At 45.5% G+C, this 16,806-nt stretch overlaps 1 protein-coding gene across 6 annotated transcripts in view; it reads left to right on the top strand.

Moving 5' to 3' along the window:
* CHN2 (chimerin 2) overlaps positions 1 to 15,819 on the top strand; it is a 263,982-nt gene extending 248,163 nt beyond the window's left edge. For 2 of the 6 annotated variants that reach the window (XM_040964549.1, XM_040964550.1), the window contains 6 exons: positions 478 to 562; positions 3,994 to 4,167; positions 8,437 to 8,514; positions 10,610 to 10,747; positions 12,783 to 12,888; positions 15,355 to 15,819. In XM_040964549.1, the coding sequence (XP_040820483.1) occupies positions 478 to 562; positions 3,994 to 4,167; positions 8,437 to 8,514; positions 10,610 to 10,747; positions 12,783 to 12,888; positions 15,355 to 15,526 (753 nt within the window). In that variant the 3' untranslated portion in view covers positions 15,527 to 15,819. The remainder of the gene's footprint in view (positions 1 to 477; positions 563 to 3,993; positions 4,168 to 8,436; positions 8,515 to 10,609; positions 10,748 to 12,782; positions 12,889 to 15,354) is intronic. The other 4 variants (XM_040964553.1, XM_040964551.1, XM_040964554.1 and 1 more) reach the window with 3 other exon arrangements.
* Positions 15,820 to 16,806: the final 987 nt, after the last annotated feature.

Genomic DNA, 16,806 nt, shown 5'->3' with positions numbered 1-16,806 from the left:
CTTTTAATTATCCTGTAATCATGCCTTATTTATACCTGTCTGGATATTCCTCAGATGGGGCCACGACAGTCAAAAGGACACAATAATTGAGCTCTGTTTTCCAGAACTTGCTGAGCTAAATGCAGGTTGTGGCGACCGACACAGGCTATCTTGGGTTTATGTGCACATTGCTATGTTGGGGTTAGTGAGAGTCCCCTTCTGTAGCTGACAGTGTGCTTCTGTGCCCTTATTGTTTCTGCACATTCCTTTCAGCCTGGGCCATGGTTGGCCAGTGCAGGACTTCAATGATCAAAGCACAGACAGCTCTTTTCTCTGTATCCCCTGGCTACTGCTGCCCTGGAGTGCAGAGACCTGGTGAGGGTCATTTCTGCTGAGGGCTTTCTTTGCTCCTTAACTTCCTCTGTGTGTTTCATGTCCAAGGCCACTGGCCTCCAGGTAACTAAAGTTGCTGACAACTTTGTCCTGTGTGGGTTGCAGGTGCACACATTCCGAGGCCCACACTGGTGTGAATACTGTGCCAACTTCATGTGGGGACTCATTGCCCAGGGGGTCCGATGCTCAGGTAAGTCTGTGACTTTCTTTCTCCTTTTTCAGTTGGGTTAAGTACCAATGTGTGGAGCTGGAGGGCGTCTCTATCTAGAGTGGAAAATAGTTGTAGACTGGTTCCAAGACAAGCTTTATGGAGATGTGCGGGCCTCTTGGTACTCAATGGGGAGACTATTCTACATGTTGCCAAGAATAAAAAGGGATATCTCATATGTATAAAAGGAAAGAAAAAGGGAGCAAGCAAAACTCTTTCCATAAGCATCAACCTGCTTCCCCCAAAAAAGTCAATTCCATTGGAATGACGTAGAAAGAAAAACCATTCTTTTCTCCAAACCTGGCTTAGAACAAAAGTAGTAATGGTGATGATGAGTATTTGCCACCTGCCAGACACTAGGCCAACATGTTTAGATTTTTTTTAAGATAGATATACTTACTTACTTATTTGATTTATATGATGGTTGGGGGGAGTGAGAGCTACCACCTATTGGTTCACTTCCAGGTAGGCACAACAAACAAGACTGGGAAGCCAGGAGCTACCTCAGTGTCTCCTGCATGGGCAACAGGGGCCCAAGCACCTGAGCCATCCTTCACTAACCCTCCCAGGCCACCAGCAAAGGAGCTGAATCACAAGTAGAACAGCCAGGACTCAAACCAGCACCTATATGGAATGCTAGCATCACCTGCAGTGTCCCAAATCGCCATATCATGATGCTGGATCCAGGCCATGTTTTCTGCTTACACTTAGCCTTATCAAGAACTTTGAGGGTGATTATCTCCTCTTAAAAAGGGGAATAAGCAAGAATGAAAGGTCATTGTTAATTGCCCTTGGCCACAGAGTAATTTGTGGACACTGATACAAGGGGAGATGGACTCCAGGCCCCAAATTCAGCCTGCTCTACCATCAGATGGGCACTGAGAGCACACACCTCAGATCTCATGTTTTCAAAGTAGTCAGAACCCCAGACATCTTTCCACTTAGAATTAGATACATACGGGCCCGGCACGATAGCCTAGTAGCTAAAGTCCTCACCTTTCACGCACCAGGATCCCGTATGGGCACCGGTTCTAATCCTGGCAGCCCCACTTCCCATCCAGCTCCCTGCCTGTGGCCTGGGAAAGTAATCAAAGATAACCCAAAGCCTTGGGACCCACATGGGAGACCCGGAAGAAGCTCTGGTCCCCTGGCTTCAGATTGGCTCAGCTCCAGCTGTTGCGGCTGCTTGGGGAGTGAACCATCAGACAGCTGATCTTCCTGTCTGTCTCTCTTCCTCTCTAGATGTCTGCATTTCCAATAAAAATAAATATATCTTTTAAAAAAAGAATTAGATGCACACACACACACACACATCCATGGGCAAGTGGTTTTGTGACCCGTCTCCAAGCATCTGTTCTGAATGGAGAGTGTGTTGATCAGGGTCCACCTGCTGCTCCATGACTGATTTCCTCTTTTCTGGAGTAGGATCTTCAAAAATAATTTTGTGATTCATTTAAAAGGAGCCATTGGCGCTATAAGAAGGTGACAGATCTTCTTTCCCGTATTAGCAGTCTGGGAGGCCACAAGATTGTACAACCTTAAACCACAACGGGACCTTGAATGGGCTTTCTTAGCAAGTACTGTACAGGCACAGTCATCACAGGTATCAAAATCTGGGTGGTTCAAGTAGTTCTTACTTGGACTAGAAAACTTTACCTTCTCCAGTCCAGGGCCAAGACATGAGTGGTTAAACATGGGCTCAGAGGCAGCCTCTCTGGTCATGTTCTGGTTCCATGAGTGACACAAGACTGACTTGCCAGGAGTCAGGAAGCTTCTGAAGGTTCAACCACTGAGCAAAGTGGTAGAATATCTGAATTACTCATTAATTTGACCTCTCTGGGTTATACCTACTGAAAATATCCCTAATTGTTGGTATTATCCAATTTCAGCAGGAAATTGGTCCAAAGTCAATATTATGAGAACAAAGCTCTGGGATTCACATTAGCTGTGATCAGCAGCTTTCTCTGGGTTGAAAAGATCTGGGAATTTTTTTCTATTTCTGCTTTCTTAACCAAAATAAGACACAGTCTGAGACTATTTTGTTAGTATCCTGCAATGGCCACTCTTTTTCTACATAGCAGGAAAACTGGGCATTATATGGTGAAAGATTCATCATAGCCTCTCAGCTTTCTGTATCTTTAAACTGTTAAGCTAGATTTTCCTTATAGCATATGGCATTTAGTAATTCACAAAAACTGAACATTTTATGCAAAGTCTAAAGCATCTTCATAATATCTCAGAATTATGCTACATAAGCATGTTGGCGCTTCAGAACTTAAAATGCAATTTCTAAGAACCTTAAAAATAGAATTGCTGTTGGATCCAGCAATTCTACCTCTGGAAAAATACCCAAAAGGACTGAACGTAGGATCTCAAACAGATGTCTGAACACTAGTGTTCACAACAGTGTTATTCACAATAGCCAAACGCAGAAACAGACCCAAATGTCCATTGATGGATGAATGGATAAAGAAAATGTATTATAAATGTACATTGGAATCTTACTCATCCTAAATCATATATATATGTGTGTGTGTGTATGTATACACACAGAGAATGATATTCCTTGTGTGTAGAAGACAATATTAGAAGATAGTTTGAGTAGAGAATGATAGACCAAATTTGAACAACTATAAGCATTAAAGTTTTATTTTCCAGAATGTAGATTGTGCCTTTTTATTGTCTGAGAGATTGCATCAGTGGATACCAACTGCTAACAAGGCTTTTAATGTGTTCACTGAACTTCAAAGCACCTTTCCAGCTTTGCATCTTGATATGTGCTTTATAAATAATTACTCCAATCATCATATTACATGGCTTTGTTATGAATTATAAACTCTCAATTACTCCCACTAGGCTACAGTTAGACATGACTTCCACTCCCAGGTGTCAGAATGAGGCAGGTAGGGGAAAAATGTCCTACCACAGGGGAGGCCCTAAGAGGAAGGGCCTGGGAAGTAGGGACTGCTTCTCTAGGAAAGCACAGGATGGAGTTGGACTCCCCAAACCCAGGAGTAGAGACTCCTACAGAGAGAAACAATCTCTCTTCCACAACAGGGGCATCAAGACTTTGCAGGAAACAACCTGGTGGAAGTCCTAGACACTGGATCTAGACTGAGTCCAAACTCCCAAATCACACCTGTGTCCCCAAAACATTCCAGTCCAGAAAGAAAGAACAGATCCAGACATGCTGGCTAAAAACCTGAGCGAGCTCTGGAACAGGCATTCTGTACACGGCCCAGCCCAGGGAGGGCTCTGTGAGGAAGATGCAGGAAGATTCGCCTGCTTGCCTTGCCGAGCATGGGGTACATGTCGTGCACGCTCATGTTGTTGTTCTTGCGTTTGGCAGCGTTCGGTTGGTGCTGGGCTCTAACAGACATGCAGACATGACTAACTGGCTCCTTTGTTTGCAGACTGCGGGCTGAATGTGCACAAGCAGTGCTCCAAGCATGTGCCCAACGACTGCCAACCTGACCTCAAGAGGATCAAGAAGGTGTACTGCTGTGACCTCACCACCCTCGTGAAGGCTCACAATGCCCAGAGGCCCATGGTGGTGGACATGTGCATCCGGGAGATTGAAGCGAGAGGTTTGGAAAGTGCTCCCTGTTACTGTAGGATAGTCACTTCATTTTTACTGTGGGCAGGGAAAATGACTTGTTCTGCTGCTTATGTTGGGAAAATGGTCACACACAAACTAATTCCAACCAAGTCCATCAATGTCTGCTTCCTAGATAAGCTGCGCTATGAGTGTTCAGCAAATGCTTCATCCATAGAAAATTCCTGCTGTTCTCCATGGGCTCATTGTATCTGTGCAATGTGATAGAATACAAACATCATGAACTTGAGGTTAGAGTCCAAACTCCATCTATTACAGGCTCTTGTAAGATCTTGGGCAAGTTGCTTGCTCCATTTTTTTTTTTTTGAGTCTTTTAAAATTTTGTTAGTATACAGAGAACAGATTTCATGCGTTCCATACAATTCCAAGGAGACAACCATGCTTCCATCACTTCCTGGATTCCTCCGCTGCAATCCCATTACCTCCATCCCCTCTCTTCATCAGTTTTTTGCAGACACTAATTTTTTTAGACAATTTCTTTTTCTTCTTCCTATATGTGGTGGGAGTTATACAATGGGAGAGACAATGCCCAGCCTCCCAACCACCCTAGTACCCAATGTTATCCCAGGGTCCTCGTTGTGGAGCATGTTCCGAGGGTTCTGCTTAAGTTGTTTTGCTAGTTCTGAAATACTGTTGATATTGACTCTCCAAGGATGAAGAAATCCATCCCAGGTCAATTGGCTGTCATCATCCACCTCTGAGTCTCCATTGGACCAGAAGTTTGTTGTCAAGCTTTACTGGGATAGTTGATCAATTTGTTCTACCCTCCTTCATCTGCAAACCAATGGATGCTATGGCCCAGCCCAACCATGCCCACCACATGCTCAGCCCTCACATACACCAGAGGGAGCTGCAGCCCAATCAGAGTGACCCTCCCTTCCAATAACCCCCTATTGGACTGGACCCCAGCTCTGGTTCATGTGCATGCTAGCTTGTGCAGTAGACTGGTCTGGTCTGGTCTTTCCCACATCCCATTCAGCTCATGTATACATAATTGTGCATTGAAGCCTAACTCAACCCAACTGACTCTACCCTCCAGCCACACTCATGCCAGTGGGTGCCAGTGCTTGTCCAGCCAGGCCTGTACCCAGTCCTGGTTCTCATGCTCACCAGTGTGAGTTGCAGCCTGTCAGAGAAGTGCCCACAGTCTCCCCTCCTGGACCCATTCCCTGTCCTGAATTTTGCACTCTCCAGGTGGTTCTACAGTCTAGCTCAGTAGGAATTGCCCCAGTCCCAGCACTTGCCAGCTGATGCTGCAGCAAAGCCCAACCAGCCTGCCCTTACTCTGGCTCATGCCTGTACCAGTGGACATAATTGGTTAGCCCAGCCTGGCTCTCCCCCTAATCCAGTTCACATATAGGCCAACAGGTGTTATAATTCTGCCAGGCCTGGTCTGCCACCAGTCCTAGCTCTCACTTTCACCAGCAGGAGCAAGGGCCCAGCAGGGCAATCCCTACTACTCCCCTATTGTGCTCACCCCCTTCATACCTGGTTTCACATGTGTTGGTGGGTGCTTCAGCCCAGTCTGACATGGTCCATCTCACCTTGGCATTTGCCACTGGGTGCTGTACCCTGGCCTGGTCCAGGCTGGCCTGCCCCTGTTCTAACTCTTGCTGGCGGGAACTGCCACCCAACCCGGTATCATCAGCTCCCAGTCCCATCCCAGCCCTAATGTGAATTGGCTGCTTCTGCGACCAGAACCAGTGTGTCCTGCACCCCATCCTGCTTCTCAGATCTGCTAGTGGGTGTTATGAACTGGCTTAGCCTGGCCTGCCTCCGATATAAGCCACACGTATGCTGGCAGATTCTGTAATCTGGTGTGGTCTGGGCTGCTCCCAGCCTTGGTTCTTGTATTCACCTACAGGAACTGAGCCCTGACAAAGGAGTTCCCCAAGCTCCTCTATTGTGTCTCCTCTCAGTGGCAGATCTCACACACACTGGTGGGTCGTTGGCCTCAGACTGACTTAGTCCACCTCTTGTCCTGGCAGGAGCGATAGTCTTGCCCAACTGGCCCATTCTGTTGGGTATTACAGCCTAGCCACACCTAGTCCATTCCCTGACTCAGCTCTCCCATGGCCTAGTGGGAGGCAAAACCTAGCCCAATCCATCCTATACCCACTCTGGCTCTTACAAGCACCAGTGGGTGCTGGTTACTCTATTTTTAAGAGTTATTTGTTTACGTGAAAAGCAGAGTTGCAGAGACAGAGGGAGACAGAGTTCTTCTGTATAGTCTTGACAAAGTTCAGGACTGGGCCAGAGCAAAGGTAGGAGCCAGGAGCTTTATCCAAGTTCTTCCATCTGGATGCAGGAGCCCAATCTCCTGAGCCATCTTCCACTGCTTCCCCAGGCCCATGAGCAGGGAGCTAGATCAGAAGTGGAGTAGCTGGGATTCAGACCAACACCCATATGAAATGCTGGCATCGCAGGCAATAGATTAACTTGCCACACCACAACACTGGTCCCTACTTACTCCCTTTGAATATCTATTTCCTTGACCATAAAATGAACAGAATCAATTATTCCTCTTTGGGTGGTTTTAAGAAATAAAATAGGTTGAGACACATAAATGGCCTAGGGTAGTGCCCAACACATAGAAGTCAACTCACGTCATTTCATCTTTTCTGGAAATGACCAGCTTCTCTAACTCCACTTCCATATATGACTCTGTCACTTAGGCTTCACGTGTCAGTGCTGTCACAGAGACCCTGAATGGTGATGCCTTCAACAAGCTAGAAATCTGCTTCCCTTGACAGTAGCCACCTAGGACCTTGGTTAGTCCAGTGGATTCCCATGACAGAACCTTGGCCCTACCCCCTGTGACCTTGCCGTATTTGAGCTCTGCCCCTTAGCTGATCCCAATTACTGCCCCATCTCATCTGCCCTTAAACCCCTGGGAAGGGGAAACAGAGGACTCCTGCCTATCAAAGCTACAACCCAGAAGCTGTGTCTGTTCACGTTACCCAGATTTTAGACCTGGCTCAAAAAATCAAAGGATCTGCTCAACAGGGAAATGGAAGCCAAAATATTAGGAGAGCTCACAACCTCAGCTCATGTGACAAAGGCTAGCCCATTGCTCATGGCCTCCTCCAAAGGTCAGCTCCTCAAGATGAGCTTCCCCAGGTGCCCTCCTCTACCATGTCCCTACCTCTGTGGCAGGACGTGTTCCAGCTGCACTAAGACATGCTTATACTCATCGCCTTCCAAAGGAGGGTGACAGGCAGGTATCACCGTTGGGCCAAGGCCAGTTGATCAGTAGTGGCAAACTGGACAAGTGGCACTGAAACAAAGGAGTTGAGGTCCACTAGGAACCTCTGTCATGGTCATTAGGAGAGAGGAAGGGCCCTATTTATGCCATGTATTTGTGTCTGATGCAGACCCTTGTATGAGGATCTCATAAGAAGATAATCAGTGCATTCCAAATGAAGAATCAGGGCATACGTTACTTAACATGAGTTTGACATAGTATACTGGAACAGCAACAAACTATTTGTCTTCTTGGTTGTGCTGTAGCCATGATTTTTGATAGTGGCTGCTTTTGATGGACAAGGTCTAAAATCTTGTCTTCTCTCCCTTCTAATAGTCTTGGTAACTACAGAGGTGTAGGACATGTCTTAACACAAAAACCAAAACTTCTTTGTAGACTATGTCATAACTAAATATCCAGAATCAATGAATAAAGTTTATTTTCTCATAATTGTTTGTATGATCAGCTCCATGATAATATAACAAGTCAAAATATCATATTAATAATTAAACATAAACATCATAAAATTTGGGTATCTTCAATAAAATCAGGATAATATGTGTTGCATACACTTTGGTATAGATGCGCCTAGCCTGGTGCTACATAGTTTATAGCACATATGAAGACACAAGGAAGAAAGCCAGGCTAATTCTGGCATCAATGAAAGAAGCATCCAGTTGTATAATGGGCAAAGGAAAGGACCAGTTGGTAAGAATCTTATATATATATATATATATTTGGGTGCTTGGGGTGGCGGGCGCAGCCAGACAGGATGATCCGATCACTACTGAAGTCACCACTGCCGCACAGGCTAACAAAGGCAGACATGCATGGAAACTGGGACCAACAAGTCCAAGTTCTGATGCAACAATGTGTGATGGGATTTTCCTGTCTTGTAACAGCACAATGTAGATATGAAATTAGAGTCTTTTAAAAAATGCTTTGGGAAGCTAAAGTGAATGACTCCCACACCCATCTCTCTCTTTCCTCTCTCAGGATTAAAGTCAGAAGGACTGTACAGAGTCTCCGGGTTCACTGAGCACATCGAAGATGTCAAAATGGCATTTGACAGAGGTAAGCTGTGCTCTAAGTGTACCTGTCCACCCCACCCTCGGCTGCCGCTCTGGTGGGACCAGGTTCCCTCCACAGTGGGAATGGGGTTTCAGAACAGCTGAGAGCTCCAGGAAGCTGAGAAGTGAGGGTTTAAACTATTCTGGCTCTGTGTGTGTGTGTGTGTGTATTTTTAATTAGCTAATTAATTTTTAGATCAATCTTGTGAAAAATCTCTTTTTCAAAGAATCATTTTGTTTATTTGAAATACAGTTACAGAGCAACATTCTTTTTAAAAAGAGATCTGTCAGCTGTTGGTTAACTCCACAATGGCTGCAATGACCAGGGCTGGGCCAGGGGGAAGTCAGGAGCCCAGAGCTTCATCCAGCTCTTCCACATGTGTTCAAGGATTTAAGCTCTTAAGTCATCTTCTGTTATTTCCCCAGGCTCAACAGCAGGTTGCTGGATGGGAAGGGGAGCGTCTAGGACCCAAAGCAGCACCCATTTCAGATGCCAGCATCACAGACACCAGTTCAATCACTATGCCACATGCCAGTCCTAGTAAATTAATTTTTTTAGAACCCCAAAGTTCTTCCTCCCTAGAGGATGCTTAGACTCTAAACACATGGCACCCATACACCCTTCTGCACACACCCTCCATCTTAGGACCCACTGAGGCCTCATCTCCAAAGCTGTGAAGTAGAGAGTGCAGAGATGGGAGAGCAGCCATGGTGTTGCAGCAGGGCAAACCTTGTGTTTCTTATGAGCGTGACAGACATCCCCAAAGGTCTCAGTGTCTACCACGGGGTGTATCCAGAGAGCCCATTGATCCCAAGGAGCTGGATTTCTCTTGAACATTCCAAACCATTCTGGTTCAGCCAGCCAAGCGAGGGAGCCCCTGGCCTCCTGGGGGAAGCCTCCACCTGTGACCACCAGCATGCCCAGTCTGTCAGATGTGTCTTCAGCTCCTCCTCCCTGTTACACTTGACCCTGCAGCCATCCTGAACTGTAGCTTGTCTATTAACATGAAGAAACGCCTTGCCTTGTAGAGTTCTGTCTGTCTGGAATGCGTTCGTGTCTCTTCCTGGCTAGTGCCTTTTAATCGGGGGTGGTTTCGTTGGGTTTCCTCTTTCATGAAGCCTTCCTGGCTGCTCTCTGCTGACCCAAGAACTTCTGTTGGCTTACCCTATATCTTCTGGGTTTTCCGCGTGCCTCTATCATAGCACTCTTGCCATTTCCTTATAAAACTGCCAAATTGCATGCTGACTGGCAAGAACTGCTACCTAACCAGACTGCTGGAAGACAGAACCTCTTCCTTGATTCACTGGGACTTGACAGTGCTTGGCACCTGGTGGCTTTTCCAAACATGTTCGCAAAATATGTAAAGCAAGGGATCAGTGTGGTCATCCACTTTGCAATACTGTTTCCTGTACATCAGCAGCTTTCTTTTTTGATTTCCAGAACCACATTTGCTGATTTTAATGCTCTGTGGAACAGATGCATATAGCTCCCTAAATGGTTGAAATATGCTTTACCGAAAGAGTTTTATGGTCTGTGATAGTTCATTAGAACAGGTATTTGCGAATGATAAAACAGTAAAACAATATTTTGATCATTTAAAATGTTAAGAAATCTAATGTCCCATGTATCTAAAGCAAGGTCAAAGTTCCACAGATTTAAGTCCTAAGGGCTAGGGTAGTTCAGCAATCATATTATGTCTGTGGCCTTTAAGTTCAAGTCTGAAGAATCCTGGTGAGAATACATTAGAGCTTCTAAAAGCTTTATCTAAATTACATGGTTCTGTTAGAAATCTTTGTGTCCATCTGTAAATCGTTGTGCCGTTTCCTATTCAAAAGTTTATTAGGGACTTGGACCCCAAACGACTATTTCAGGCCTGCTTCAGTTCTCCTTCGCCTGGCTTCCCTTCACACCCTAGCCTTACTCTTACCAAACCCCTTTTCATAATACCTCAGTGTAATTAGAAGTCAAAAAGGTGAGCTGAAGCTTGTCCGGAAGCAGTCATTGCTAGAGCTTTCTTCCCCTCTCCCCCATCCTGGGCATGCTTTAACTTGGTGAAATAACGTCCTAATTAAAGCTTGGATCATTGATTGTTTTGCAGATGGAGAAAAAGCAGATATTTCTGCCAACATATACCCAGACATCAACATCATCACTGGAGCTCTTAAACTGTACTTCAGAGACCTGCCCATCCCTGTCATCACATACGACACCTATTCCAAATTCATAGAGGCAGCCAGTAAGTGCGGGAAACCCACTGTAGGCACCCAGCTTCTTGGTGCATTGCTTTTAGTTTCGAGAACATTTAAACTCAGTTCTTTTGCAAGTACTGCATGAATGCTTGTGCTACCAAGTGAAGACACAACAGCCTCATTAGCAACGAGCCAGGCGTGGCTCCCCAGCTGAGCTGCACCCGTGCTGAGCCAACCCTGCAGGGCTGAAGTGGGGTGTCAGGCACTGATGTCTCCTATCATTGTTCCTTGTGTGCCGGGAACCAGCTCAGTCAACCCTATTCTATTCTGTCTTGAATGTGTGAGTATTTCTGTAGCCAAAAGAAAAGAAAAGAAAAGAAATCAGATGTTCATCAGTGAGGCCTATGCTGATTAATGTCTTTCATCTCTTGAGCAAAATCTCATTGCTAATCAGTGGTGAAAACAGACCCATTCATGCTGTTCAAAATGCATAAAGACCAAGAATGTACTGGGTCAGGTACTCCACAGGGATTTCTTCTCAGTATCTTCTGGTTTATTCTTCTTATCTACACACAAAAGCAAATATTATAACCCCATTTCATGGAGAAGAAAAACCAGGCATGGAGAGCTGAGCCCACAGGTCCAAGGAGGTGAGCCTTGGCCTTCTCCAGCTTGTGCTGGCTCATTTGGTATGTGGCACCCAGGCCCAGAGCTGACAGGAAGAGAACCTCAGGGTTGAAGGGGATGGGGGCTGACACATTGCTTAGGGACCGACAAGGAGAAATGAAAGATTCAGATGCTGGGGCACATGACAAAGAAGTCAAGCCCATTTGGAATGAGTTTTTTGTTTGTTTTGGAGAGGTTTTTGTCTTTAATGTTGTACTGTTCAACTATAGTAATGAGTTGCCTAAAGGGTAGATATCAAGGCAGCCTGGCATTTGTACCAGGTACTCTTTCTGGGGGACCTGAGGCCCTATTCCCTGGTAAGAACCTGGTGGTCCTAAGCAGAGAAGGTTCTGGAAGCTGGAGACCCTCCACCCTAACAAAATGATAGGAAGACCTTCTTTGGATGGGTGCCAATATTAATCAGGGACTGAAAACACAGAAGCATGCATTCTTCCTCCCATTGTTAATTTGCCCAGTATCTGCTTCCTAACCAGGGATTACACCACGGCCAGCCCTGCCAGCAGTTGGGTGAAAAGTGCTGTTGATGCAGGCTGCGGTGGTTGACTCATCTGCCAATGCCCTGGTGTTGCAGAACCAATTGGGTTATGGAAGCCTGCCAGGGACAGACTTGTTAGGCGACTTCAGGGACCAACCATCCAAAGCGGTCAGGTTTGGAGTAAAGCTTGTGATAGTGAGATGTCTGGAAAACCCAGTTCAGAAGAAGGGTAAAGCACAGCGTGTACCTGTACCCCAGCCTCTGAGCACTTCACTGGACTGCAACTCCCCAGGCAACAAAAGAGCCTCCAGCTCCCCACGTCCACTACGCATGTGGTGCACGGTCTCAAACTCTGGAATGAGACAGTACAAGAACAAACTCATCAAGTGAAACAGTACCTGAATGTACTGGATTTATTAGAAAATTCGATTAGTTAACTTGGTATTACCTCAATATCTAAGATATCTAAGGCAACTCAGTTTATAGAGATAAGTCTTATCTGGCCCAGAGTGTTGTAAGTTCAGATCTGAAGATTTGGGTGGCCCCATTGATCCAACCTCTGGTGAGGGTGAGGGATGGTCATGGTTGAATGTCAATGTTGGAAGGATACCTTGGTGAGCCAGAATACAGGAAGAAACAAAGACTAAGGCCACAACCAGGCTTTTACAACAATCTTGTGGTGGGCAAGTCCTCCAAGGGAATGACCCCAATGACCCCAGGACTCCCTAAAGCTTCTACCACCATCCAGGAGCACCACTTTGGGTCCCAAATCATTGACAATGGACCCTTGGGAAATAACCAAACTATGTCTAACCATCACAGACCCCTCCTTTGTTGCTAAAAGCCAACTTCTTGCTACTTCTCTGACACATTGAATATTACCAGCCTGCACTGATATCCCTTACGTGTGTTCTCTGCAGAAATCTCCAATGCAGACGAGAGGCTGGAGGCTGTCCATGAAGTGCTGATGCTGCTGCCTCCCGCCCACTATGAGACCCTGCGATACCTGATGATCCATCTCAAAAAGTAAGTTCAGGCCCCATCTACCTGTTCTGCACTGCCCTAGGGGGCAGTTACCATGTCCAGAACTTATTCAGCCCTTGTCCCCAACACACTGGATGGGCAGGTGCTCCTCAACAGTGAGCTCTGCTGCCTTCCTTGGGCCAGGCCCCCATCTGAATTGCAAGAGCTCTCCCTATGCCAGGAGTGGCCCCCGACATTTTCCACATATTGTCTCTGTGAGAGGCCTTACACTACATGGGAAATTGCTGAGGCTTAGGGAGATGACCTTGCTGATCTGAAGAGGTGAAATTCAGACTGGAAATTCAGACTCACACAGGGCTCACCCTCTGCGCTAAACCATTTGTCTACACTACTTCTCTACCTACATTCTCCCCCAACATGAGCCCTGCACTCTATTCTCTTTACCTTCCTGCTCTGCACCGCAGCCCTGCATGCGTGCCAGGGGAAAACATTGTCCATAACTGAATGACTTAAAAAAACACTATCTCATACTCCGTATGAGCCAGAATATGGATGTAGCTTAACTAGATGCTGCTGGTTCAGGGCCGTTAATGCGATTGTGTTAAAACCATCAGCCAGCCTGCAAGGTTGTCTCAAGACTTGATGGGAAGCCTCTACTTCCAAGTTCACTCCTGTGATTGTTGACAGGCTATCATGCCTTGGAGGCTGAATACTAAAAATTTGACTTCCTCAGCTCCTTGTTCATGTGGGCAGCTCACAAAAGAGCAGTGGACTTCAAAACGGGGCCTTTCTGTAGCTTACTCGTGCAGGGACATCCCATTGCCCTTACCGTTTTTATTGGTTAGGTCTAGCCCCTTCTGTAGGGGAAGGGAAAGTGGAATTCAGGAGGCATGGGTCATTGGGCGCCATCTCAGAGGGTGGCCACCACGCACGGGACCGTCTGTTGAGACGGGTGTGAGATGTCTCGTTGGATGTTCTCAGGACACTGTGTCTGCAGATCCAGATTCCTTTCTGTAAACATTATGCCTATTTCCTGTACTGCTCATGGATGATAAGGCTGACAGGTGGGTCTGTGGGAGGCTGGAGGATTCACATCTGTGTGCCTCACTGTGTTTTTGGAAGATCCCTGATGAGAGCCCGTTATTAAAGTGAATGCAAAAGTGTCTACCTTAGCCAATTCACAAATCCACTCAGTCAAGTAAAAGGAAGTACATTGGGAACACTGTAGAAACTAGCTGGAGAAGGTTGGGTTGTCTTTTTTTTTTTTTTTTCTGCCTTCTATGACATACAAATATTGCTGCTCACATTCCAGGTGGCCATGTCTGGAAACAGGAAGCTGTATTGAATGTAAAAGAATAAATGATTTTTGAGATAAGTAAATGGTTATCAGTGTCAGGCCTAGCTTTTATTTCCTTTACTGAGATCAATGTCGAATGGTTACAGTTTGCAGGGCAAAGTACCACTCTCAAAATGCTGACCTTTGCCAGCTGAATCTTAAGTGCTGATGATTTCTTATTTACTGTAGTGGGTTGGCTTGCCTTGCTTCAACAGATCCCGTAGTGCTTGAGTTCACAGGGAACAGTGAACACACTGGTGGTGAATGATGCTTAGTTTGCTGCTGCTTAGCTCTGCAGCATGAAAATGATGAAAACTGGTTGACCTTCCCAAAGTAGCATTGCATGTGCTGCATATCTAATCCTAACAAACTCTAAATAAACAGAAAGGGAGGATGTTCTGTGCAGAACTTTCACCACCTCCCTTTTTTTTTGGGGGGGGGGGGCTCTTTGAGGATCCTACCCTCTTCTAGGTCTTTTATGGACATTCTAGAGCTTGAATTCCTGAAGCCAAGAATCTGGGAGACTGTTCCAGTAGGAAAGTATTAAACCATTTGGAGTGTCATTCCTGAAAGTGCTGCTGATTTTATCTGGATGTTGCAATGCTGACTCTTCCATTTCAGCCATAATTACTGCTCCAGACCTCATCCTGCAGGAACTAGAAGTAATGTCCAACTACCTTCCAGTTTGGCCACCTTCCAGCCTTTGCTCTGTTCCAGGATAATGGCCTGGCCCTTCCTAAATTCTTGGCAGCCCAGGCTACCAGAAACCTTTCTCTCCTGGCACTAGTTGTGCCAGCAAACAGGATGACTGCTCTCAACACCCACCCTCCTGCACATAGACCTGTAGGAAGTGACAGAAGGAAGAATGGCTGGCACCACAGACCAACAAATACCTGTTGTCCCTTCAAATTGATAATGCTGAGTTGATAGCCTCATCTTTAATTAGTAAGAAGTTAAAAATTATGTCCGTACTACATACCCACAACCTCTGATATCAAAAACGTGGAACAATAAATTAGAAAATTTACCTTTGTAAAAAATAAATACCCTCTGCCATTCTGATTCTCCATTCACTTCTGCAGTTTCCTAAACATGTTGTTAGGACTCAGGCACATCTTCAGCTTCTTTGTTCGTCCACAGGTTGACATGATTTGCCTGTGTGTGCTTTGCAGGGTTACCATGAATGAGAAGGACAATTTCATGAATGCCGAAAATCTGGGGATCGTGTTTGGGCCCACCCTGATGAGGCCCCCGGAGGACAGCACCCTCACCACCCTGCATGACATGCGGTACCAAAAGCTGATTGTGCAGATTTTGATAGAAAATGAAGATGTTTTGTTCTAAGCCATCGGAGACATGAGCTCCAGGGCCCCCCGGTCCCATCTAAGTTGATTCAGCTAAAGGAATAAAAACATTGCTTGCGCTTGGTTTGTTTTTCAAGCAAGTGAGAGAATCCCCTGGACCGCTGTGGATCACGGAGTCAGATGCTGTGTCTCATAGACACGCCGTCCTCCACGTGAGAACATGGGTGAGAGCAAGAACAGGCTGTCACCCTGGGTCTTTCGCCGTGCCTCGTATGTATATCTATTCTGCTGGAAGAGCGATTAATAAATCTTTCTTTAACTTATTAAAAAAAATAGACCTTTAAACTTCAGTTTTAGTAATAAAAGGGAATTTAATCCATAAAGGTACTTGATACAGTTCTACATTTTTCACTTTCAAAAAAAAAAAGACAATGCTATATGTTAAATGTTAAATGAAGCCTATATTGTAAAATGTATTTTTTATTTGAGCTGCAAGAATGTTATTTTATTTTAGCAAATAGAACTCAATGCAGTGCATTGATTATTGCCCTGTGTTCCTGGTCCCACGTTCTTGCTGTGATGCCCTGAAAAAGTTGGTCACCAATGCAGTATTATCTTGACATACCTCTGTCTTGATTATTAGTGCTTTGCAGTGAAATTCCACCTGCCACGTGCATCCCTGCTTGTGATAGTTTTTGCTCATAAGCACGGACATCCTGCTCTCGTATAGTATATGTTTATAGCCATTGTGGGATGGTTTGAAATAGCCACAGATCTTGTTTTCCATAAAAAAAAAAAAATCTTGTGATGTCCCAAAGTACGTTTGGAATCAGCCCTAGCCTTTCCATGTAGTGTGTGTCTGGAATGTGCCTAGTGTGGTCATTTCACATAATGGTTGCAGGACATTGGATGCATCTGGGCTGTGTAATAAGATGTCCCTTTTCTTCTTTTGTGTCCGGCCACACCCCCTGAGTTGTATCTGTTAATGGTAGGTTGTATGCTTGTCATGTTTCTGTACCGCTGACAAATGAATCTGCAGCATCACTGGTCGTTTTATAAACAAGCCTATTTTTAAAGGACTGAAGAAGACATTCTACTCCTCCTTGTGAAAAGTAGATCTGTCTGGGTCATGATTGCATTGATTTCTGTCATGCTATCTGATTGGTCGCATGAGCCGTTCCCATCAAGATGTCTATGTTTTGTAACATAGGTGAATTATTTAAAAGCGTCAAGAAGAGCACACCTGGCATTTTTTTTCTTAATCCACTTACAATGTCAATCCCCCTGATTGTCTGCGAGGATTAGCAGAGTCACGCCCCT

The sequence above is a fragment of the Ochotona curzoniae genome, unplaced genomic scaffold, assembly GCF_017591425.1.
Source record: "Ochotona curzoniae isolate NIBS_2020 unplaced genomic scaffold, NIBS_Ocur_1.0 scaffold_3835, whole genome shotgun sequence".
In the NCBI taxonomy this organism is placed as follows: Eukaryota; Metazoa; Chordata; class Mammalia; order Lagomorpha; family Ochotonidae; genus Ochotona; species Ochotona curzoniae.
The sequence above is the reverse complement of the archived record's forward strand: the minus strand, read 5'-3'. Positions and strand labels throughout refer to the sequence as shown.